Source organism: Scyliorhinus canicula, chromosome 18, assembly GCF_902713615.1.
Source record: "Scyliorhinus canicula chromosome 18, sScyCan1.1, whole genome shotgun sequence".
Lineage (NCBI taxonomy): Eukaryota > Metazoa > Chordata > Chondrichthyes > Carcharhiniformes > Scyliorhinidae > Scyliorhinus > Scyliorhinus canicula.
The window spans coordinates 12,615,526-12,640,290 of record NC_052163.1 but is presented as its reverse complement, the minus strand read 5'-3'; the positions used below and the strand labels follow the sequence as shown (position 1 = coordinate 12,640,290).

The 24,765-nt window shown below is 50.3% G+C and overlaps 1 protein-coding gene across 1 annotated transcript; it reads right to left on the bottom strand.

Moving 5' to 3' along the window:
- Positions 1 to 1,674: 1,674 nt before the first annotated feature.
- On the bottom strand, positions 1,675 to 16,943 carry LOC119953178 (pyrroline-5-carboxylate reductase 1, mitochondrial-like). Its single transcript, XM_038777149.1, has 7 exons — positions 16,752 to 16,943; positions 14,401 to 14,471; positions 11,339 to 11,518; positions 7,363 to 7,584; positions 4,217 to 4,309; positions 3,219 to 3,382; positions 1,675 to 2,093 (listed from the first exon to the last, which is right to left on the bottom strand). The coding sequence occupies exons 1-7, from the start codon at positions 16,816 to 16,818 to the stop codon at positions 1,952 to 1,954; spliced, it is 939 nt and encodes a 312-aa protein (XP_038633077.1). The 5' UTR covers positions 16,819 to 16,943; the 3' UTR covers positions 1,675 to 1,951.
- Positions 16,944 to 24,765: the final 7,822 nt, after the last annotated feature.

Genomic DNA, 24,765 nt, shown 5'->3' with positions numbered 1-24,765 from the left:
AACATGGGAAGCGGGTTCCTGCATGAAGCGTTCACAAAACAATTTGTGCTCCTTGACTAGCAGCTAGATTCCCCTTTGCAACATCTCTTTTTCAAAGCCCAATGCTGTTGTCCACCTCCAATGCTGATAGTCCAGCTCCAACGCTGATAGTCCAGCTCCATTGATTACTTTGAGTTCTGTCTCCTCACCACGCAGTGAGGGGCTTTCAGAAGTGAGTTTATAGTAAGGTAAAACAGAAGCATTTCAGCCCCGTTCATCTGACCCAAGAAAGCCCAGGCAACTCATTTAGTATTTCTATTAATGAATATGATATATTCTATGGTAGATCCTGTTTAACTTTCCGGGGATTGAGTTTACATGCCCCCGTGGGTATGTTTTTGCTGGGGGAGGCGCAGGGGCATGCAAAACAGGTCAGATGGCTACTTCCTACAGTCCCAGCAGTGCCCACAACTGAGCTCTGGTGCTGCCAGGAATGGTGGAACTGCCAGCCAATCTGATTGTTTGGCAGCCTGAGGGCTATGCTTCCTCCCACTGAGGGGCAGAATTGGCACTGTTAAACAATTTAGCTGCCCCCAGCATGGTATGGCTGCTGGGCACGTTTCCTCCGTGCACATCAGCTTCTGGCTGACTCTCCTCGGAATGCTGGCTGCGTTACAGATGCACCTTCCTTGGCCGTCAAGTCCTGGGGTGGGACTCAAACGTGGAGCTTCTAGCTCAGAGGTAGGGACACGTACCCACTGCGCCACAAGACCCCCTGAAACCCGAGTGCTGTATCATTATCTGGGGCTGGTTTAGCTCACTGAGCTAAATCACTGGCTTTGAAAGCAGAACAAGCAGACCAGCAGCACGGTTCGATTCCCGTACCAGCCTCCCCGGACAGGCGCCGGAATGTGGCGACTAGGAGCTTTTCACAGTAACTTCATTGAAGCCTACTCGTGACAATAAGCGATTTTCATTTCATTTCATTACCCATCAACACAAATACCATCATTTTTGGAGAATCCCAGTGCAGAGATATTTCTGTTCAGTCCCAGGGTAACAATGAATCCCAGAATTCAAATTCATTTACACTTGGAAAAATGCATTTGTAAATGACAGAACTGTTAAAGGCAAACATTGTGTGGTAAACATGATTCAGTTCTTTGAAAGCACGACGGGGAGGGTTGACGAAGATAGTGTGGTTGATCTTGTGTATAGGGACTTTCAATGGGCATTTGATGAAGTGTTAGACAATGGACTTGTTAGCAGATCTAAATTCCATGGGATTAAAAGGCCCATGGAAGTGGAAATGGTTAACGGAGAGAAAGCAAAGAACAGTGCAGAAGAATTGTTGGTCAGGACATTAATTTTTTTTTTATAAATTTAGATTACCCAATTATTTTTTCTATTAAGGGGCAATTTAGCGTGGCCAATCCACCTACTCTGCACATTTTTGGGTTGTGGGGGCGAAACCCACGCAGACACGGGGAGAATGTGCAAACTCCACTCGGACAGTGACCCAGAGCCGGGATCGAACCTGGGACCTCAGCACCGTGAGGCGGTTGTGCTAACCACTAGGCCACCGTGCTGCCCTCGGTCAGGCCATTATATCAGGAACATTCACAAAAGGAGTCAGTTGGTTTTGTGCATTTGGGAACAATAGTCAGGAAGGGAATAAAAAAGTGGAACTCAGACTGGCATAGAAATACATCCAATGTTATTTTGTTTATGTACAGCACACAAATTAAATTAACCGTTGGTCTTAAGTGGACACCTTAAATATCTGTTCTTACCTTCATATTACCATTCTAACAAACTCCAGATTCAGGATCAGTATAGTGTGCTTACAAAAACAAAGTCACTAATCTCCATTTAATGCATGTCAATCTGCCGTTTGGTATCACTACCCGGGTTCCGTTCCTCGCCGACCCATTCAACTCCCAATAGTCAGTCTTCGTATACAACGCACTAATCAGTGTTGCTTGCTCCCGGGGTACTTGTTGTTGAAGAGGCTGATGCCAGCTTTGGAGGCCGTCTTTTTCACTTTGTCCAGGGTGGTCTTTTTAATGGCGGCAGGGGAAACGGTTTCTTGGTCAGCCAGGCACTGCAGCTCCCTAAACAGTCAGAAAGGCAGAGACTTGTGTACAAAGTGCAAGAGCAGGCGAAGAAACAAGTGGAGTACATTCCCACGGCGCGCAGGTGAATGTTTTCCCTACAACAACAGAGTCCGACAATCGCTTTATCTGATGCACTCATCATCTCAAAAAACACAAGCCGCCATCAGAACAAGTGACCAAACGGTGGCTCAATGCAGTAATCTGTGCTCACTTTCCACAACCAATATTAAATCTAGACGGTTGTCTATTGTTGTTAGTGATGGGTGATGGAGATAAAGAGAGTGAGGGAGCTGGTAACACAGGCTAGACACAGGTATTTCTCCTAATTAGCCTAGTAAAGCAGACAATCTTAGGTGAAAGAGGCTATCGTGCTGAGAATTATTTCATTTTTTAACTAAAAGTTACATAAATTATATACTGTTGTTAAGCACAGTGGGTAGCTTTCCTCTGGGTGCTCCAGTTTCCTCCCACAAGTCCCGAAAGACGTGCAGTTAGGTGAATTGGACATTCTGAATTCTCCCTCTGCATACCCGAACAGGCGCCGGAATGTGGCGATTATGGGCTTTTCACAGTAACTTCATTGCAGTGTTAATGTTACCTACTTGTGACAATAAAGATTATTATTATTATTATAAATGACACAACTGCAGCAGAGTTTTAAAAAAAATTTAGAGTACCCAATTATTTTCTTTTCCAATTAATGGACAATTTAGCATGGCCAAGTCACCTACCCTGCACATCTTTGGGTTGTGGGGGCGAAACCCACGCAAACACGGGGAGAATGTGCAAACTCCACACGGCCAGGGACCCGGGGCCGGGATCGAACCTGGGACCTCAGCGCCGTACGGCAGCAATGCCAACCACTGCGCCACCGTACCGCCCCTCCAACTGAAGCAGTTAACAGCTTCCTCCTCGGCCTTCGTTAGACTTCGAAAACATTTGGTAGACGACATCCTCAGCTGTATGAACGAGAGCATCTGACTCCCACAGGTTGAATGCAAAATCCATGCCAAGGCTAAATGTTATTGGTATCTAGTTGGCAAGCTCACAGGAAGAACAAAGGCTGATTTAGAGTTGAGTGGGGGGGTAAGGAGACACCCACTCATACTGAGAGACACGCACCTCGTTCTTACACACGAAGCCTCGACAGCATTGATGAGCAGACTGCGGAAGCCCCCACTTTCCAGGAAGTGTATGGCATGGATCGTTGCACCGCCTGGCGAACACACGTTATCCTTCAGTTGTCCAGGGTGTTGCTCGGACTCCAGCAACATCTTAGCAGCTCCCTGTCAAAAGGAAACGACAAAATACACCTGATGACCGCGCAAAACCCTCAGTGATTTCGAGAAAAACCCACAGCACATTTTAAAATTTGACAATCTAAGTGCTAAAATTGCCGTCAATGTTTGGGTGAGGCAATTTGTAACTCATCTGGATGGACAGGTCCCAGCCTTCCATTCCAAAGGATCCTATTTAATGGGAGGTTTAAGTTCACCAAACCAGGGCTTGTCCAACATGTGGCCAGCGAGCCACTCCACCTGACTGTCTACTGGTGTGAGTCAGTGAGAGAATGTGTGCGGAACTGAGAGGGAGTGAGAGTGAGTGAGAGGGTGTGTGTGTGTTGGGAGTGAAAGAGAGAGGGAGGAGTTTGCCTCACCCCCTGTCTTAGGATTCACACTAATCCTCACCCCCATACACCGACACGCTCACACCAACTCACACAATGAGTGGGTGAATAAGTACTCGGAGAGCGAGCCGGTGAAAACACAATTTGATCCTCTCACACATAAATGGTGATCATTATTAATTGCGGAATATTTTAAACCATCAATTTATCGCTTTGATGTTGCTTTATTTTCGTCCATCAACTTTTTTCTTTTCTTTATACCCCAACACTTTATTGGGATTCGTGTTTAATGTTGCCGAAACTCATCATTTCAAAATTTGCTCATTGGGCCCTGGAGTGGGAAACAAATTGGAAATATGGCCTGGTGCAAGTAAAGGTTGGACGAGCCTGCGCTAAAGTAATGCAGTGGCTTTACCGGAACAGCTCTCCAGCATCAATAAACTAACACTAACCAGATGTATTGTAGGTTAGAGAGAAGACACAGTTTACTGACCAGCAAGGCTTGAGCACCAAGTCGAACAGCCAATCTACGAGTGAGACCCATCTTCACCCCACCATCTGCCAGGGCATCTATAGCTGTGAAAGCCTGGAAATAATCATCAAGGTTACTCTTCCTTGTCTGAAGGAACATGCAAACATAAGACCATAAGACATAGGAGTGGAAGTAAGGCCATTCGGCCCATCGAGTCCACTCCACCATTCAATCATGGTTGATTTCAACTCCATTTACCCGCTCTCTCCCCATAGCCCTTAATTCCTCGAGAAATCAAGAATTTATCAATTTCTGTCTTAAAGACACTCAATGTCCCGGCCTCCACCGCCCTCTGTGGCAATGAATTCCACAGACCTACCACTCTCTGGCTGAAGAAATTTCTCCTGGTCTCTGTTCTAAAGTGACTCCCTTTTATTCTAAGGCTGTGCCCCCGCGTCCTAGTCTCCCCTGCTAATGGAAACAACTTCCCTACGTCCATCCTATCCAAGCCATTCATTATCTTGTACGTTTCTATTAGATCACCTCACTTATCAATTCTTTCTGCTCCCTTCCCTCTCACCGACCTCCGACTTCCATTAGATGATCCACGCCTGTCCCGGAATAGCACGTGACCTCACTCTGGAAGCCTGCGACTCGCTCCATCAAGATCCGTGCATCTGCGACGTGGACAACTTTGGATTGTACAAATCCTTCGAGGCAGTAAAATGTTCCACGGTGATTTGCAGGAGTGTTACCAAAACTGATGCTGAGCCACTGACAGAGGTGTCAGGATAGGCAACTAAAAGAGGTCGGAGGTTAAGGAGCATCTGAAAGAAGGGGAGAAGGATCATGGGGATGAGAGGGAGGGAATCCCAGAGTTTGGAATACAAATAGCTGAAGGTGAAAATCTGGGATTCACAAAAGGCCAGAACTGAGAATCTTCGAGGTCTAAGAGCAATGTAGGAGTGAAGGACATGAGGAGTGAGAGAAGATTTGATAGAGGTATTCAAGGTCCTGAGGGGTATGGACAGAGGATATAGTGAGAAACTGCTCCACCTCAGGAGAGCGTCAAGAACTCAATGGCACAGATTCAAAATAATTTGCAAAAGAAGTAAAAGTGATGTGAAGAAAGGGTTTTTCACCCAGAGGGTGGGTGGAATCTGGAACGCACTTCCTGAGAGGGTGGTGGAGGCAGGTTCGATCAAGATATTCAAAAGGGAATTTGATTCCTATCTGAAAAGAGAGAATGTGCAAGGGTACGGGGATAAGGCAGGGGACTGGGCCTGGATCGATTGCTCTTTCCAAGAACCAGTGGTCTGGATGGGCCGAATGGCCTCTTGCTGCGCTGTAAAGATTCTTTTACGGAGAGATGGAGGGATGAGGCTGTCGAGGGCTTTAAAAACAAGGATGAGGATTTTACAGCTGAGGTGTTGCCAGACCTGAAGCCGAGGTAGATTAGAGGGCAAAGAAAGGAGCTTGGAGCCTCGATGCAAGGTAGGGAATGGGCAGCAGATTCTTAGATGAGCTTAAGTTGACAAAGGATGCAGGGTTGGAAGGCAGGCCAGGGGAGTCTTAAAATCGCTTTGACAAAGCTCCCATTCGCCTTTCCCCCTCTCATGGTCGATGTCAAATTTCTTCACATCAATCTGCTTGGGAGGTTCGACTATGTTAAAGGCTTCATATACAGGAGAGCTGCTCAGAGATGGCAGACCGTGAGATTCAAGGAGCAGAGACACAAGTTAAGATCTGCAATTACTTGCATGTAAAAGAATTCCAGGGGTCTGCGGATAATGAAGGGATAGCTGTCTGCGTGCGGGCATGATAAAAAAAATCAATTGATGTTTCTTCTGGTTGAACAGATTTTTGTTTAGTTTACCAAGAGGAAAGATGAATGGAAGAAAAGCAAAGGTTTTAACAAGAATAACGAACATTAAAAAAAAATTTCCTACCATTAACTTCTTGTAAACGTGATTTTATATATTTTTTTCTCCAATCAAGGGGCAATTTAGCATAGCCAATCCACCTACCCTGCACATCTTTGGGTTGTGGGGGCGAAACCCACGCAGACACGGGGAGAATGTGCAAAATCCACACGGACAGTGACCCAGGGCCGGGATTCGAACCCAGGTCCTCAGCGCCGCAGTCCCAGTGCCAACCATTGCGCGACATGCCGCCCTAATCCTATTCCCTCCTGATCGCCTCGGTGGACCCTGCCGCTGCCACAATCTCGGTCAGCTCGGGCTAGCCACTCGCTGTGTGAAAAACGTTTCTCCTCATACCTCCACTGCAATTATCTTAAATCCGGAGCCTCCGGTTCCCTGTCCTTCCACCAATGGGAACCGTTTCTCCCTATTTATTCTCACCAGACGCCTCATGATTTAGATTTTTTTTTAATTGTATTTCTTTGAGAGGTACCCAGCCAATGCGCGGAGTGGACAGGGCAAGTTCAAATCCATCTCCTCGATCCAAAAACCAAGTCAATTCATGGTCCCCATGACGTGGGACATACCAGATCCATGATGACAAGAATTAGGTTCTACATCGGATCTGGCGCTTGATCTTCGCTAAAAGATCCTCATGATTTTGAGCACCTCTATCAAATCTCCTCATAATCATCTCTTCTCCAAGGTAAACAGTCCCGATTTCTCTTCAGAACTGAAGTTCCTCGTTCCACATATACCCAATAACCTTGTAAGAAATGATCAGGTTTCTTTTTTTAAGTTCATTTTCTGGGATGAGGGCATCGCTGGCTGGGTCAGCATCGATTGCCCATCCCTAACTGCCCTCCATTTCAGAGGGTATTTGAGAGTCAACCACATTGCCGTGGGTCTGGAGTCATATGTAGGCCAGACCGGGTAAGGACGGCAAATTTCCTTCCCTAAAGGGCAGTAGTGAACTAAATGGGTTGTTATGACAATCAGCAGTAGCTTCATGGTTGTCATTCAACTCTTTTTTTTTTTAATTCCAAATTTGTATTGAATTCAAATTTCGCCCTCTGCCCTGGTGGGATTCGAACCCGGGTTCCCAGATCTTGCCCTGGGGTCTCTGGGTTATTAGTCCACTGACAAATACCACTCCGCCACTGCAGCCTCCAATTTCACCCCCTTGGCTTCCTGCCCAATCCGATTGGTGTGTTGTGCGCACTCGGAGATCGGCTTGGTACGTACATAGGCAGGACCGCTGCCACTGAGCCCAGTGACGGCGTCGATCGAATCCTCCTCCACTTCCACACAATAACCGACACTGGACATCAGCTGCTCCAACAGGTTTCCATCTTCCACTGCTGCATGCGTTCCCGTGGCGTACACTGTGGCCCCCTCTCGTACAACCACGGGGGTGTTGGTCATTAAGCGGATCACTTTCGGAAACGCACGCACAGCGGACAGTTTCTGTAATACCAAACAGCTACATGAGAGAAGTGGCAGAATTGACAGCATCAATGCTATATAGAATGTGCGTTACAGCACAGAAACAGGCCATTCAGCCCATCTGGTATATCCCTCTTTTTAAAACATTTTTAAAAATAAATTTAGAGTACCCAATTATTTTTTTTTTCCCAATTACGGGTCAATTTAGCGTAGCCAATCCACCTATCCTGCACATCTTTTGGGTTGTAGGAGGCGAGACCCACGCAGACACGTGGAGAATGTGCAAACTCCACACAGAGTGACCCGGGGCCGGGATTGAACGCGGGTCCTCGGCGCCGTGAGACAGCAGTGAGCCACTGTGCCCCCGTGCCACCCCTATCTGGTCCACCCCTCTGCCCGCTCATCCCTCTCCATCCAATTGGATCATTATATTCTTCTGTCCTCCCTCGTATGTTCATCCAGCTTTCCCCTAAATAAATCTCTGCTGTTTATTCATCGAGTATTTCTTTGAAGAATGTAGGCGGATTCCTTCAATGCAAACTGCTGAGAGACTGACCAAAGATTGAACGATAACTAGACCAGTGGGGATTCATTAATTTGGAAATAAACAGTGTACCCAGCTTTCAACATTGAGAACAAATGGAGGGGAGTGATCATTCAGTCACTCCATAGAACAGAAAGATCAATTAGATCATGGCTGATTTGTACCACAACGTCATTTAACCATAACTTCACTCGATACCATACAAAAATATATTGACCTCAGTCCGAAATGTTTTAATTGGTCCAGCACCCACTGCCTTTTGGCAGACCGAATTCCTGATTTCTCTTACCCCTAATACTGTGACAAAATTCCTGTTGAAGAGTTCAGGAAGTGAGAGGTAAGGTCACCAAAGTTCTTTAAGCAGCACTTATCAAACCCACGACCACACTGGAAGGACAAGGACAGTAGTTACCTGGGAACCCCACCACCTGGAGATTCCCCTCCCAGTCACCCACCACCCTGACTTGGAATTATATCACCGTTCCTTCACTATCGCTGGGGCAAAATCCTGGACCTCCCTCCCTAACAGCACTGTGGGTATACCTACACCTCAGGAGCTGCAGCGGTTCAAGAAAGCAACTCACCACCACCTTCGGAAGGGCAACTAGGGATGGGCAATAAATGCTGGCCTAGCCAGTGACGCAAGCATCCCGTAAATGGATTTTTAAAGATGTAAGGAATGAGGAAATATGGCTATTTGCAGTAGATGGAGCTGATTACAATAGAGGAGAGAGAGCATGGACGGAAATGGCCACCTTCTGTGACATAAATGACTCAAAGATGTTCAGGAAGGATAGAAGAGAGTGAAGCTCTAGGTAAGACATTTAGAAAAGAAAGGAGCAGATTCTGGGAATATACCTGTCTAAACCCCTACGAGGACCATAGAGGGAACCATTGTTGATCTCCCCGTAGGACCCATGGATTTCGGGTTTCCCAGATAGGGAGCGGCAGAGGAAGGACAGTTTTGCCACGATATACTATCAGTCTTCAAGTAAACAGAATGCAGAGAACGGATTAGCATCAGTACCTGATACAGGTCTGAAAGCACTTTGTGCAAAGGCTGCTCCATCTTTTCAGGATAAGCACAGCTAAACAGTAAATGCAGCCATGGCCAATACCGCCCTGTCCATTCCCTGGATTGGTCTGACAGTTAAGGTGCAGATACACTCTCGAGCCAAATAAATCATGTGTTTGTTAAAGTTAACTTCCTTTTTGTTTATAGGCTCGCTTCCAAGTAGTGGCTGGTCCTAACATTTAAAAATGGCAAAAATCTCACTCCCACAACCCAAGGGTGTGCAGGGTAGGTAGACTGGCCATGCTAAATTTCCCATTAATTGGAAAAAAAAAATAACTGGGTACTTTAAAAAAAGCAAAACCGTTCCAACAAGAACCTCTGAACAGATGTTGACCGAATTAACAATATCACTTGATGAGGTTACAGTTGCACGGACATCAAAGGATAAATTGATACAAAATGAATGGAATCCCACCAGGTTCACATCATGCTGATCATAATCACTTTATGCTGTGATGAGTCACTCTTGACATTTAAACTGTGCTTTCTAAAAGCTGTCCAATGGTATTGCAGCTGTTTGGAATAATCAGCGGAGTTCATCGTACTTGGCAACTTTGTGACACTCCCCCCTATTAGTAAGATAGTTATCAACATCATTAAGCTCCATCATTTTGGAGGTGAAAAAGCTGTGTCCAGGGATGTACACACGCTCGCGTCCAAACACACGCATGCACATACACACACGCACGTACACACACACACACTCAGGTGTTTACACACACACACGCACATGGGTACACACACATGCGCACGTGGGTACATACACACGCGGGTACACACACATGCGCGGGTACAAACACACACGCAAATGCAGGTACACGTACACAAAAACACACACGCCACGCGCACACACACACACATGCATACACACACGCCGTAAACACATTCACGCGCCGTACACACATTCGACCGCGCGCGTACACACACACTACACACGCGCGTACACACACACACACGCATGCACATACACGCACGCGCGTACAAACACACACTCAGGTGTTTACACACACGCGCATTCACACACACGCACACGGGTACACACACACGCGCATGCGGATACACACACATGCGCATGCGGGTACACACACATGTGCACGTGGGTACACACATGCGCACGCGGGTACACACACACACACACACACATGGGTACAAACACACATGCAAATGCAGGTATACACACACACACACACACACATGTACACAAAAACACACAAGCCACGCGTACACACACACGCGGTGCACAAACACGTGCGCGCGTACACACACGCGCCGTACACACATTCGACCGCGTGCGTACACACACACTACACACGCGTACACACACACATGCGCGCGGGTACACACAGGTGCACGCGCGGGTACGCGCGCACGTACACACACACCCACATGCACGTACACACACCCACACACGCGTACACTACACACACACCCACACGCACGCATACACACGCGCACGGGTACACACACACACAAACGCACGCAGGTTTACACACACACACGCATGCAGGTATACACACACACACGCGTAGACAAACACACACGCCACACAAGCGCGCGCATACACAAACATGTACACAAAAACACATGCCACACGTACACACATACGCGAACACACACGCACGCGGCACACACGCACGCGTACACACATTTGACCGCGCGCATACGCACACACGCGCCGGGCGTGTGCACACACGTGCTGGGCGTATGCACACACGCACCGCGCGTACACACACACGCCGCGCGTACACACACACACGCCGCGCGTACACACACACGCCGCGCGTACACACACACGCCGCGCGTACACACACACGCCGCGCGTACACACACACGCCGCGCGTACACACACACGCCGCGCGTACACAAATTCATTATTTGAAGCGATGTAGGCATTCATAGAATTTTGCAGCACAGAAGGAGCGTAATCATCCCAGCGAACCTGTGCAACTCTCTGAAAGTACTATTCACTTTGACCTGTTTCCCAAAAACTCATTTAATTTATCAAATAATTCACATGTTTTAAAGTAATTGTACAGAAATGTTTACATTTCAGCAAATATCATAAATCCCATATATAGACCATCCTATTTCACAGACCCACTGGCATTTTAGTGAATGGGTTGGCGCTGGAACAATGTTTCAGAAAGAACCCTCACCTTTTCTATGGAGCTAATGGTGACGCCGGCAGCACAAGACACAATTAAGTGACGTTCTTCGATATCCGGAGCTATCTCATCCAGTACGAAAGGGATAATGGGCGGTTTGACAGCAAGGAACAGCACATCGCTCTTTTGAACAGTCTCCTTGTTGCTCAAGGTAAAATTGACACCAAGCTTCTACCAAACAGAATTCAAAGAAAATAATTAGGACGATTGGATTTCACATGGTATAACGGACGCACAGTCAGAACGCCATTCCGTTCACCCCCATCATTTCCCTCATGTTAAATGATGGAGTATCATCTGGGTGGCACAGTAGCACAGTGGTTAGCACTGTTGCTTCACGTGCCGGGGTCCCAGGTTCGATTCCATCTTGGGTCACTGCCTGTGCGGAGTCTGCACATTCTCCCCGTGTCTGTGTGGGTTTCCTCCGGATGCTCCGGTTTCCTCTCACAAGCCCCGAAAGACTTGCTTGTTAGGTGAATTGAACACTCTGAATTCCCCCCCCCCCCCCAGTGTACCCGAACAAGCGCCGGAGTGTGGCGACTATGGCATTTTCACAGTAACTTCATCGAAATGAAAATGAAAATAGATTATTGTCACAAGTAGGCTTCAAATGAAGTTACTGTGAAAAGCCCCCAGTCGCCACATTCCGACGCCTGTTCTGAGAGGCTGGTACGCGAGTTGAACCGTGCTGCTGGCCTGCCTGGGTCTGCTTTCAAAGCCAGCGATTTAGCCCTGTGCTAAACCAGCCCCTGGTTGCAGTTTAATGTTAGCCTACTTGTGACAATAATAACAGATTAGATGAGGTCAATGGAGGACAGCACAGTGGTGCAGTGGATTAGCCCTGCTGCCTCAAGCAGCGTGGTGGGGCAGTGGGTTAGCCCTGCTGCCTCAGGCAGCGTGGTGGGGCAGTGGGTTAGCACTGCTGCCTCACGGCACCGAGGTCCCAGGTTCGATCCCGGCTCTGGGTCACTGTCCATGTGGAGTTTGCACATTCTCCCCGTGTCTGCGTGGACCTCACCCCCACAACCCAAAGATGTGCAGGGTAGGTGGATTGGCCATGCTAAATTGCCCCTTAATTGGAAAAAATGAATTGGGTACTCTAAATTTATTTTTAAAAATTAGGTCAAATGGATATTCTGTCCGATTACCTTTATGGCATTTTAATTATGCAATGTGATCAGCACTTAGATTGGACCCAGTGATCTCAGGAACTCCCACCTTTATCAGCAACAGATTTGACTAAAATAAATGATCATAGGAACAATATTGGGATTATATTCCGCCTCTCAGCTAGACCATGGCCGACCTGAACCTTTACCTATATTGATGTGCCTTGGTTCTGAAACAAACATCATTGCCCAACAAATGTCATCTCAGTCTCAATTTTCAAATTCTCAACTAACCCCCAGATTTTGTGAGGGAAGAGAGTTCCCGATTCTTCACTGTCCTTTAATGCGAAGAAATGTTTTCTGACATAACCCATGATTGCCCTCACTCCGATGTAAAGGTCACGTCCGCTGGGGGGAAAGCAGAAGCTGCTCCCAATTTAAAATCTGAGGAAAACTGCCAGGTGATAAATAGGCTGCAGCGAAGCCTTGGGTTAAAACCAGACCTCACATCTGGTGACCCTTTTGTGCTTATTCAGGAGGATTGACTCGGAGGAGGGTGGAGGAAGACACAATCGATGTAGGTCTCTGTGCCTGCCTTTTGTTCCTTCACCTCAAAGTTAAACGGAAATCAGAATCTGCAACCCGCCCTCACTCTCGTCGTTTTCGGAGGGAGACTGGAAATGCAATACCCATTTTTAATACTCACTAATTATCTAAATGTGGGAACTGTACTGAGTACAACAGTACTTGGACAACAGCCTCTGACATCCAATAACAGCCGATTATTAAATGAGGAGCAATAAAGTTGCCAATGTCTGATTTTTCTGCCACGCTTTGAGGTTGGTACGTGTTTGAGAGGGCACAACAGCTCACCTGCTTTCTGCAGTGGGCAAATCGGTGCGTGCTTCTTTTAGCCGAGTTGAGATTTGTTTGGAGTTTTAGTAAACTGCTCCCAAGTAAACAAGATCCTTTAACAGACAGGTAGGTCAGAGTGAGATTAAAACTGGGATTGAAAGTTAAAGGTGGCCAGAACAGAGGAGTCAATGTGTTGTTCCAGCTGAAATAACAAGCATTCGGAAAAGAGCTCTTCTGCGGCAGCACGGCTGTACAGGGTCCCAGGTTCGATTCCCGCTTGGGTCATTGTCTGTGCGGAGTCTATACGTTCTCCCGGTGTCTGCGTGGATTTCCTCCCCCGGGTGCTCCGGTTTCCTCCCACAAGTCCCGAAAGAAGCGCTGTTAGGTGAATTGGACATTCTGAATTCTCCCTCAGTGTACCTGAACAGGCGCCGGAATGTGGCAACTCGGGGATTTTCACAGTAACTTCATTGCAGTGTTAATGTAAGCCTACTTGTGACAATGATAAAGGTTATTATCAATACTGCCCAGGATTGTCTCTCAGTCACCACAAAATCAACGTTTTACCAACTTCTGACATGTGGCCTCTGGTTACCCACACACGCGAGCAACGTACCTTGCCCGTTACTGCCAAGTCACACACAGTCAGCGAATGTCGTACTGGCAAGTTTTAATAAGCTCTCCCATACGTTGTGGTGAAAGCTATCCGGAAGTGAATGGTCAGCATTTGTTGGCCATTCTGAATTGTCCATGAAATTTGCCCGGCCATCTCAACCACAATGTTGTGGGTCTGGAGTCACATGTAGGTCAGACTGGGTAAGGATGGCGGATTTCCTTCCCGAAAGGGCATTTGTGTACGCGGCGGGTTTCTGATAGTTTCACGGTCACGATTACTGACTATTTTTCAATTCCAGATCTCATCAATTGAATGAATGAACCCCTGCCCCCGGGGCATTAGCCTGGTGGGCCTCTGGATTACTGGTCCAGTGACATTACCACTGCGCCACCATCTCCCCATAATAATCATCTCATTGTTCAAAAGAGACAGTGTTACAGTGAATTGTTTAAGCCAAACATGATGATCCCTACCCTCAGGCCTCCGACAGTGGGTAATTCCTGGTCTGGGGAACTTGCTGTAATCTTGTGAGCAGCTAAGACACCTGAGGATGAAAAACCATGAGTTAAATAAATGGAGGAGGGGGTGGGGGGAGAAAAAGCATGATCCAATCCAAACAATCCCACTTTCCAGTTCTTGGCTGCAGCCCTGTAACTTATGGCAACCCAAGTGCGTACCCAAGTACTCAACCGCCCTCTCTAGGGGCTGGTTTAGCTCACAAGGCTAAATCGCTGGCTTATAAAGCAGACCAAGCAGGCCAGCAGCACGGTTCGATTCCCGTACCAGCCTCCCCGGACAGGCGCCGGAATGTGGCGACTAGGGGCTTTTCACAGTAACTTCATTGAAGCCTACTCGTGACAATAAGCGATTTTCATTTTTTTTCATTTCAAGAAGTGAGTTCCAGGCCTTACTACCCACTGGGTGAAAATACATTTCCCTCAAATTCTCAATAATCCTGGGGCGTTGGCACAGCGGCTAGCACTGCTGCCTCATGGCACCGAGGACCCGGGTTCAATCACGGCCCTGGGTCGCTGTCCGTGTAAAATTTGCACATTCTCCCCGTTTCTGCATGGGTCTCGCCCCACAAACCCCAAAAATGCGCAGAGTAGGTGGACTGGCCACGCTAAATCAAGCTATTCAGTTAGAATAAACAACCGCACCTCCTCCACAATAATCCACAATACCGGGGCCCAGCAAGGCTATGTACTTATCCCACTACTATACTCCCCATACACACACGACTGCATGGCAAAATTTGGTTCCAACTCCAACTACAAGTTTGCTGTCGATACGACCACAGTGGGCCGGATCTCAAACACCGACGAGTCAGAATACAGGAGGGAGATAGAGAACCTAGTGAAGAGGTGCAGCGACAACAATCTATCCCTCAATGCCGGCAAAACTAAAGAGCTGGGCATTGACTTCAGGAAGCAAAGTACTGTACACACCCCTGTCAGCATCAACAGAGCCGAGGTGGAGATGGTTGGCAGTTTCAAATTCCTAGGGGTGCACATCACCAAAAATCTGTCCTGGTCCACCCACGTTGACGCTACCACCAAGAAAGCACAACAGCGCCTGTACTTCCTCAGGAAACTAAGGAAATTCGGCATGCCCACACTAACGCTTACCAACTTTTACAAATGCAACATAGAAAGCATCCTATCTGGCTGCATCACAGCCTGGTATGGCAACTGCTCGGCCCAGGTTCATGCTTTTAAAAAGGAGTACTAAATCGGCGGCAGAGTGAGCACTTGCTGGGGAGGCAGATGAATGACGAGAGGATGTTGGAAATGGGGTCGCTCTAGTTAATTGTATGGAAATGGGGCCTTCGTGGTGATAATTGGTTTCTTGCCATGGAATAGTCACCATCCCGGTTTCGCCGAGGGGAGCGGGTCGGTTGCATCGCAAACTGTTTGGCGCCTGGTGCGGATCTCGGTTTTGGGTTCTCCCGCTATTCACCGGCCTGGTTACGCTTGAGCGAGAGCACAACGAGGCTGGAGAATCGCGCTCTATGACACAGCAAGACCAAGATGGGACAGGTCAGCAAGGGCAGGAGCAGCGGTGGGTGTGAGGGCCAGCAACAAGTGTTCTTCGATTGAGCGGGGGGAGGGAGTTAAAACTCAAATTTGGGCAGGACATTAAATGAAATGAAAATCGCTTATTGTCACAAGTAGGCTTCAAATGAAGTTACTGTGAAAAGCCCCTAGTCACCACATTCCGGCACCTGTTCAGGGAGGCTGGTACGGAAATTGAACCCGAGCTGCTGGCCTGCCTTGGTCTGCTTTCAAAGCCAGCGATTCAGCCCAGTGGGTTCAGACCAGGACAGTGGCTCGGGAGTGAGGGAAGGGGGCGGGGGAGAAGGGCATGGCGGACTGGGGAGGTGAGGCGAGGAGGAGGAGGGGTGAAGGAAGGGGGTGGAGAGGAGAGGGGAGAGGAACGCCAGATTGAGGAGGGGATGGATGGAGCTGAATTTGGGACAAAGCCCAATAACTATGCCATTACTTTCCCCTTGGGTGAATGGTCCCAGACTTGATGTCAGACAAAATATGTAAATGGTGAAGAGATGAGAAAGTTAGACCATCAGCTGTTGCATGACCGCTTTATCTGGGATATATGTCAGAGACAACTCAACCCCTTCAACAATCTGGCCAACTGTTCTGTCTGGATGCTGGGGTATTCTGCTGACAGCACCACATGTCAGACCCACAGCAGGGGTTTCCCAGTGAGTCCTGAAGATGGGGCAAGCAGCAACCCCACTCCACAGCAGGAGTTACCTGACCACCCCCCCCCCCCCCCCCGCCCGCCCGCCCCGGTAACCTCTCACCTGCAGCAGTGAATCCCCGGGCTAAAGCGAAGGCCAACTGGCCCGCTCCGATGAAACCCACGCTCATTTCCTTTGTGCTGTTGTCAGAGCGAATCCGGAGGACCTTCCGCTTCCCTTACCTGGAACACAAAACCCAGGCGGAAATCAGAGGCTGGGGGGGCAGTGACCCAGCTTGGAGGGAGGGAGGGAGGGGGTGGGTGGGTGGAGGAGGGAGGGAGAGAGAGAGGAAGAGGGCAAAGAGGGTGGAGGGACAGAGGCAGTAAGGAGGAGGGAGCAGCTGCAGCTCCGGGAAGCAGCGCTGCCAACGTGGCTACATTGACATGTATCAATTGGAGCAACTTGTCACTTACAGCTCCTGACGACGGCCCTCTCCACCAATCAGGGTGGGGGCCGCAGCTGGGTCCCGCCCATCTGCTGGTAATCCGCCAATGGCTGACGAGACGGGCGGGGTCTCTGGAATACAGCTGGCCTAGCCTCGCAACAGGAGCTCAGCATTGCATCATCTCCCAGCAGAGTGGGGAAGGGGCCCCGCAGAGAGGGGAAGGGGTTGGTGTATCCAGCAGAGTGGGGAAGTTGCCCAGCAGAGTGGGGAAGGTGCCCAGCAGTGGGGAAGGGGCTGGCGTATCCAGCAGAGAGGGGAAGGGGCTGGTGTATCCAGCAGAGTGGGGAAGGTGCCCAGCAGTGTGGGGAAGGGACCCAGCAGAGTGGGGAAGGGGCCCAGCAGAGTGGGGAAGGGGCCCAGCAGAGTGGGGAAGAGGCCCAGCAGAGTGTGGAAGGGGCCCAGCAGAGTGGGGAAGTGGCCCAGCAGAGTGGGGAAGGGGCCCAGCAGAGTGTCGAAGGGGCCCAGCAGAGTGGGGAAGGGGCCCAGCAGAGTGGGGAAGGGGCCCAGCAGAGTGTCGAAGGGGCCCAGCAGAGTGGGGAAGGGGCCCAGCAGAGTGGGGAAGGGGCCCAGCAGAGTGTCGAAGGGGCCCAGCAGAGTGGGGAAGGGGCCCAGCAGAGTGGGGAAGGGGCCCAACAGAGTGAGGAAGGGGCCCAGCAGAGTGTCGAAGGGGCCCAGCAGAGTGGGGAAGGGGCCCAGCAGAGTGGGGAAGGTGCTGGTGTATCCCAGCAGAGTGGTGAAGAGGCCGGTGTATCCAGCAGACTGAGGAAGGGGCCCAGCAGAGTGGGGAAGGGGCCAGCAGAGTAGTGAAGGGCCCAGCAGAGTAGGCAAGCGACTCAGCAGAGTGTGAAGGTGCTCAGCAGAGTGGGGAAGGGGCTGGCGAATCCCAGCAGAGTGGGGAAGGAGCCCAGCAGAATGAGGAAGGTGCCCAGCAGAGTGGGGAAGGGGCCCAGCAGAGTGGGGAAGGTGCCCAGCAGAGTGGGGAAGGGGCTCAGCAGAGTGGGGAAGGGGCCCAGCAGAGTGGGGAAGGGGCTGGCGAATCCCAGCAGAGTGGGGAAGGTGCCCAGCAGAGTGGGGAAGGGGCTCAGCAGAGTGGGGAAGGGGCCCAGCAGAGTGGGGAAGGGGCTGGCGAATCCCAGCAGAGTGGGGAAGGTGCCCAGCAGAGTGGGGAAGGTGCCCAGCAGAGTGGGGAAGGGGCTCAGCAGAGTGGGGAAGGTGCCCAGCAGAGTGGGAAAGGGGCCCAGCAGAGTGGGGAAGGGGCTCAGCAGAGTGGGGAAGGGGCTGGCGTATCCAGCAGAGTGGGGAAGGGGCTGGCGTATCCAGAAGAGTGGGGAAGGGGCTGGCGTATCCCAGCAGAGTGGGGAAGGGGCTGGCGTATCCCAGCAGAATGGGGAAGGGGCTGGCGTATCCCAGCAAAGTGGGGAAGGGCCCAGCAGAATGAGGAAGGTGCCCAGCAGAGTGGGGAAGGGGCCCAGCAGAGTGGGGAAGGTGCCCAGCAGAGTGGGGAAGGGGCTCAGCAGAGTGGGGAAGGGGCCCAGCAGAGTGGGGAAGGGGCTGGCGAATCCCAGCAGAGTGGGGAAGGTGCCCAGCAGAGTGGGGAAGGTGCCCAGCAGAGTGGGGAAGGGGCTCAGCAGAGTGGGGAAGGGGCTCAGCAGAGTGGGGAAGGGGCCCAGCAGAGTGGGGAAGGGGCTGGCGTATCCCAGCAGAGTTGGGAAGGGGCTCAGCAGTGGGGAAGGGGCTGGTGTATATAGTTACATATGAAAGAAATACAGATGTTTTGTAAATCTCCAGCATGGTTTCTTTAACTCTAACAGACCCAATCTCTATACAAATGCCATGGGTGTGATTTTTCCACCCTGCTGTGCCGATCCCATTGTTCCAATCCCGTTGTGCGGGGTGCATCGCGGGAGAGGCCCAAAACGGGCTTCATGTTGGGCAATGAACCGCGGCACCCTGTGTGCTCCAGGTAATCATATTTAAATGAGATACTGAGCTCCTCTATGTGCGGCCAATTGAGGCTGTTAGCTCCTCACAGGAGACACTGGCATCACTGGCAAGGCCTCACACGGGCATCGATTAGTATTGGCCTCCACAAGCAAAGACCAGACATGATGGCCGTGGGGGTCACAGAGACCATTGGAGCCCCTGGGTGGTCTGGGCAGGGCACTGCCCCTAGAACCCTGGCAGTTCCAATCTGGGTGTCAGGTTACCATTGCCAGGGGGACAGGGCACAAGGGTGGGGTGATGAAGGGGCTTTGTGAAGGTTTGGGGGGTTGAAGGGGGGTCTTAATGGTGGGGGTGGGGGGGCTCTGCGACCTCATAGCATGGTATGCTCACTTGTGGAGGGTGGGGGCAATGCCCACATGGATGGGGTGCAGAATCACCCTCAAGCCTTGGCTCACGCTAACTTTTATTGATGGGGAGGAGGTTGCCCCTCGGGGTTCGAGGGTTTGGAGTGTTGCCAGTGTCTACACGTGGGTCACATTGTCCGTGGGTTGGAGGGTGCGGGTGACCCTCGACCTCACTTTGCATCAGGGCACCCTTTCAAAATGGCGTCTCGATCTGGGGGAGCCGGTCTGGCGGTGGGTTCAGCCCCTACTGCAGACAAAAATTCTCAGGGCTGGATTCTCCCACCCCACCCGTGCAGAAGGGAGAACTCCATTGACCTCGGGCGGGAATCTCCGGGCGGACGTGTCCAGAGAATCCCGCCTTGACCTGTGAGAAACTCCCCAAGCCCTAAAAAAAATGACCAAATGTGGATGAATCCAGGTCTGGATCGCACCCAATAAAACCGACAGTAAACATCCTGCCAAACCCGCCCAGAATGACACTGAGTCAATTGTTGGGTGAATTGCGCCTGTATCACTGCATCCGAAAAATGGTTTACAAAGAACATTTCAGAAATCCTGAAGAAGATTCAGGGCAGGATTGTCCAACCCCGCCGTTGTCAACGGGAATTCCTGGTGACAGCACCCCTCGTCGCCAGGGAGGGATCAGTATGAAGGGGCATCATGAAGGTTTGGGGGGGGAGGGGGGCGTTGAAGGGGGGGGGGGCACCGCACGAGACTCCCAGGAGGACAGCGGGAATGTTTTCTGGATGTCCTCAAAGCATCACTGAAGAGGTCAAACATACCGACCAATCCATGGGTCTTCCTGTCCTGTGTTTGACCAAAATGTAGAAGGAGCATTCGAGAAGACTCCAAGAGACATCATCAGGAACACGCATAGGCAAAGTGGAGTAAAGGTTATCGGAAACATTATGTTGCGCAAAGCATTAACAGCATTCAACCTATTAAAATTACAATAAATATGTACAATTGTTCATCTAACCAAATCCTGGAAGGATCATATTATTGATCAAGCTCGGAGGGAAGTTCTGAATAACAACACGGAGTTAAATTTGTACATAGTACATAGTAAGAGACGCGAGGAACTGGGATCATTCCCCTGAGGGCACAGATTAAGGAGAGATTTGACAGAGGGGTTCACAGAATAATAGAATTTACAGTGCAGAAGGAGGCCATTTGGCCCATCGCTTCTGCACCGGCCCTTGGAAAGAGCATTCTACTTAAAATCATGAATTGCTCAAATGGTGAATTGCTTTGACAGGAGTAAATCAGGAGACATTGGGCGGGATTCTCCCGTACCCGGCGGGGCGGGGGGTCCCGGTGGGATGGAGCGGCGTGGACCACTCCGGCGTCAGGCCGCTTCAGGAGCTAGGCCGGCGCCGGAGTGGTTTGCGCCCCACCGGCCGGCGTGGAAGGCCTTTGGCGCCACGCCAGCGCGGCTGAAGGGACTCTGCCGGCCGGCGCGGGTCTGCGTAGGAGCAGGAGCATCAGCGGCTGTTGACGTCATCCCCGCGCATGCGCAGGGGGAGGCGTTCACCTTCACGTCGGCCATCGCGGAGGCCGACATGGCCGGAGCGGAGGGAAAGAGTGCCCCCACGATACAGGCCCACCCACGGATCAGTGAGCCTTGATCGCGGGCCAGGCCACTGTGGGGGCACCCCCCGGGGCCAGACCACCTTTTTTGTAAATGTGATGGCAAAGATTACAAGCATTTTGGTTTTCTATCAAATGGATGCCTTTGTTTAACTTTCAAGTGGAAGACAAAAATATATATATATTTTTTAAATTTAGTGTACCCAATTCATTTCTTCCAATTAAGGGGCAATTTATTGTGGCCAATCCACCTACTCTGCACATTTTTGGGTTGTGGGGGCGAAACCCACGCAGACACGGGGAGAATGTGCAAACTCCACACGGACAGTGACCCAGAGCCGGGATCGAACCTGGGACCTCAGCGCCGTGAGGCGGTTGTGCTAACCACTAGGCCACCGTGCTGCCCTTGTGCTGCACTGTCTTAAACAATTGTGGCAATAGATTCAATAATAACTTTCAAAATTGGAATTGAATATAATAGATACTTGGAAAGATTTTTTTTTCCAATTAAGGGGCAGTTTAGTGTGGCCAATCCACCTTTGAGTTATGGGGGTGAAACCCACGCAGACACGGGGAGAATGTGCAAACTCCACACGGACAGTGACCCAAGGCCGGGATTCGAACCCGGGTCCTCAGCGCCGTAGTCCCAGTGCTAACCACTGCCGTTAAAGTGGGTAAAAGTGCTGCCCTGGAAAGGAGAATTTTTCAGAACTAATTGGATTACTCTTCAAAGAACTGGTCCAGACATCTGGTACAGACAAGATGGGCTGAATGGGCTCCTTTCGTCCTGGATGATACTATTCGATGAATCCATGACTCATACATATATATCTTGTAATAAATACGCATCCATTACTTGTCGAACACCAAATTCTGTACAATCAAAACAATTGCTTTAAAAATTATAATTCAAGCAGCCTGGACCTGATAGAAGTGAAAATAATTGTATTAATGTAACAGTTGAGAATTAGAAAATCTGGTGCAGCAGTTATACTAAATGTCTTTGTGGGCGAGCAAATATTTTAATCTGCATATTTCTTAGTTCACAGAACGTTCTGTAGCAGAGAAAACAATGCATTTTTCAAAGTTCGGGGAAAAAAAGGTCACGTTGGCGACAGGCAGACTGGGGATCCGCATTTCTGAGTCTTTTCTTTCATTTCTCAAAGGAATCTGTGTATCAACATTACCTTGCTTCGAAATCTAGGCTTCACCATATAACCAAATGTGCAGGATATATTTATACATTCTATATTATTGTAGTCAATGAGTTGTCCCGAAAAGGTCAGTCGAAAGTAGTTTGTTTCCTACTCACAGCTGGGAAATACAGCAGCTAAGCAACAGTCCAAGTCTCAGACGGGACTATCCGGAGATACCGGCTCCTTCCTGGGCTGGCTTTTATCTGCAGGAATTAACGATCCCGCTTTGGGCCTTCGCCCCTTATTGAGGGAGCTCGTACCCCACAAGCCCCACAGGGAGATCAATCAGGTTGTCCCCGTGGATCGAGTGGGGGTTATAACAATATATATGAGTGAAATAGAATTTGTGTTTTCAATATATATGTTAGTGACAAACAGTCAATTGAAGAGTCCCAGTTCTCATTAAAACCCGATGTGTCTTTGACCAAAACTTTGGTCACCTGCCCTAATATCTCGTTATGTGGCTCAGTGATAAAATTTAGTTGAAAACGCTTCTCCAACACCTTGGGATGCTTTGCAGCATTACCCGTGCTATATATTTCTTTTTAATTTAGTGTACCCAATTAGTTTTTTTCCAATTAAGGGGCAATTTAGCGTGGCCAATCCACCTAACCTGCACATCTTTCTGAGGGCGAATCCCACGCAAACAAGAGGGGAATGTGCAAACTCCACATGGACAGTGACCCAGAGCCAGGATCGAACCTGGGACCTTGGCGCCGTGAGGCAGCAAGGCTAACCCACTGCGCCACCGTGCTGCCCCACCCGTGCTGTTAACATGAGCTTTTGTTGTTACTGTGTCTTCTGATTGCATACTCTTCTAATCCCACCGAATGCACAAAACTCTGTTGACTGATTTATAAATGCATAAGGCATTGTAAATGCTGCAGGCGATTTCCTGGCCGTGTTGCACCAACGCACATCCTGAGAATCGCGGGGAGCCCCTAAAAGGGGTTCGCACCGGACGCCCAACGGAGCACCATGCTCCTGGCCCGCAGCAGCTGATGCCTTCAAGATCAAAAGCCCTCGCTGCAGGCTCCATCTTGAGGGTGGGTGTGAGCACGCTTTCAGCAGAAAGACAGGAGTCCTGAGGAGCACCTGAGCATTCTTCATGGTGAGAAATCATCACTCTGCCTTGTATAGGGATCCACTGACAGACCCATCACTCTGGATTGATGTTACGTAGACCATTGGAGTGGGAAAGAGGGTGGTCGGGGTAAGGATGGTGTATGGTGGGGGGGGGTTTGAGCTGACGGACTCAGTCTTGTCTCAGGACAATCTGGAGACCTGGAGGGCCTTCCTGGTCCTCCAGGAATGTCGGACCCTTGCCACCGCCTATCCTCCCACCCTCTGGCTCCTCCGAGGGGGTCATCCTGCAGCTCCTCCTGGTTCTCAGACGAGGCCGCATGTCATTATTCCCCCTCCTCCAGCATGTTGCCCCGCTGCTGTGGCTGTACCAGATTGTGGAGGGCAGAGCAGACCACCACAAAGCGGGAGACCCTCTGGGGGCGATGTACTGTAGAGCGCCGGCAGAGTGGTCAAGGCATTGGAACTGCATTTTGAGCAGGCCAATGCACCACTCAATGACAGCGCAGGTGGCGGCGTGGGCCTCATTATAACGGGGCCCCGCCTCGCTCTCGGGCCTCTGCACCGATGTCATCCGCCTTGGCTTCAGCGGGTATCCCTTGACAAACACAAGCCAACCCGTCAGCCTGGGGTGGAGTTAAAGACACTGGGCTGTCCGAGTGACCAGGATGTAGCTGTCATGCACACTCCCAGGCCAGCGGGCACAAACATGCCAATTCCACAGCTGGTGGTCGCACAAGATGTGAACATTCAAAGAGCAGAACCTTTACCCTTCCTGGTAATAGAGGGCACCCCCTGATGCTCCGGTGCTTACAGATTGATGTGTGTGATATCGATAGGCCCCTGGACCTGGGGAATCCCAGCGATGGCAGCGAATCCTGCAGCCCGGGCAGCTTGGTGGGCCTAGTCCAGGTTGAAGGTGATATAGTCTGATGCCCGGGCATACAGGGCATCCGTCACCTGCCAGATGCAGCTGTGGGCTGAAGGTTGTGATATGCCACACAGGTCCCTGCTCGAGCCCTGGAATGACCCGGTGACATAGAAATTTAGGGCTGCAGTGACCTTCACCGCCACCGGGAGTAGGTTTCCTCCTCCTCCATGGGTTGGCATGTTCGCGTGGACATGACACAGGTGCCGCAATGTCTCCCTGCTGAGACGCAGTCCTCCACGGCTTATGCAATCCAGCAGCTCATTTAACGGCTGCCAACCTCCTTCCCGGGCCGGGGTACAGGGTGACCTGCTCCTCCTCCATAGCGTCCAGGAGGCTCTCGAACCCGGCCTCCATAAATTGTGGGGCCGCGCATCTTGCTGCCATCTTGTTGGCTGGGATGGTGTGTATGGAGAGTGCAGTGTGTATATGTGGCTGCAGCTTGTCAGCCTCCTGAGTGTCAATCATGGACCTGGCGAATCCCGCA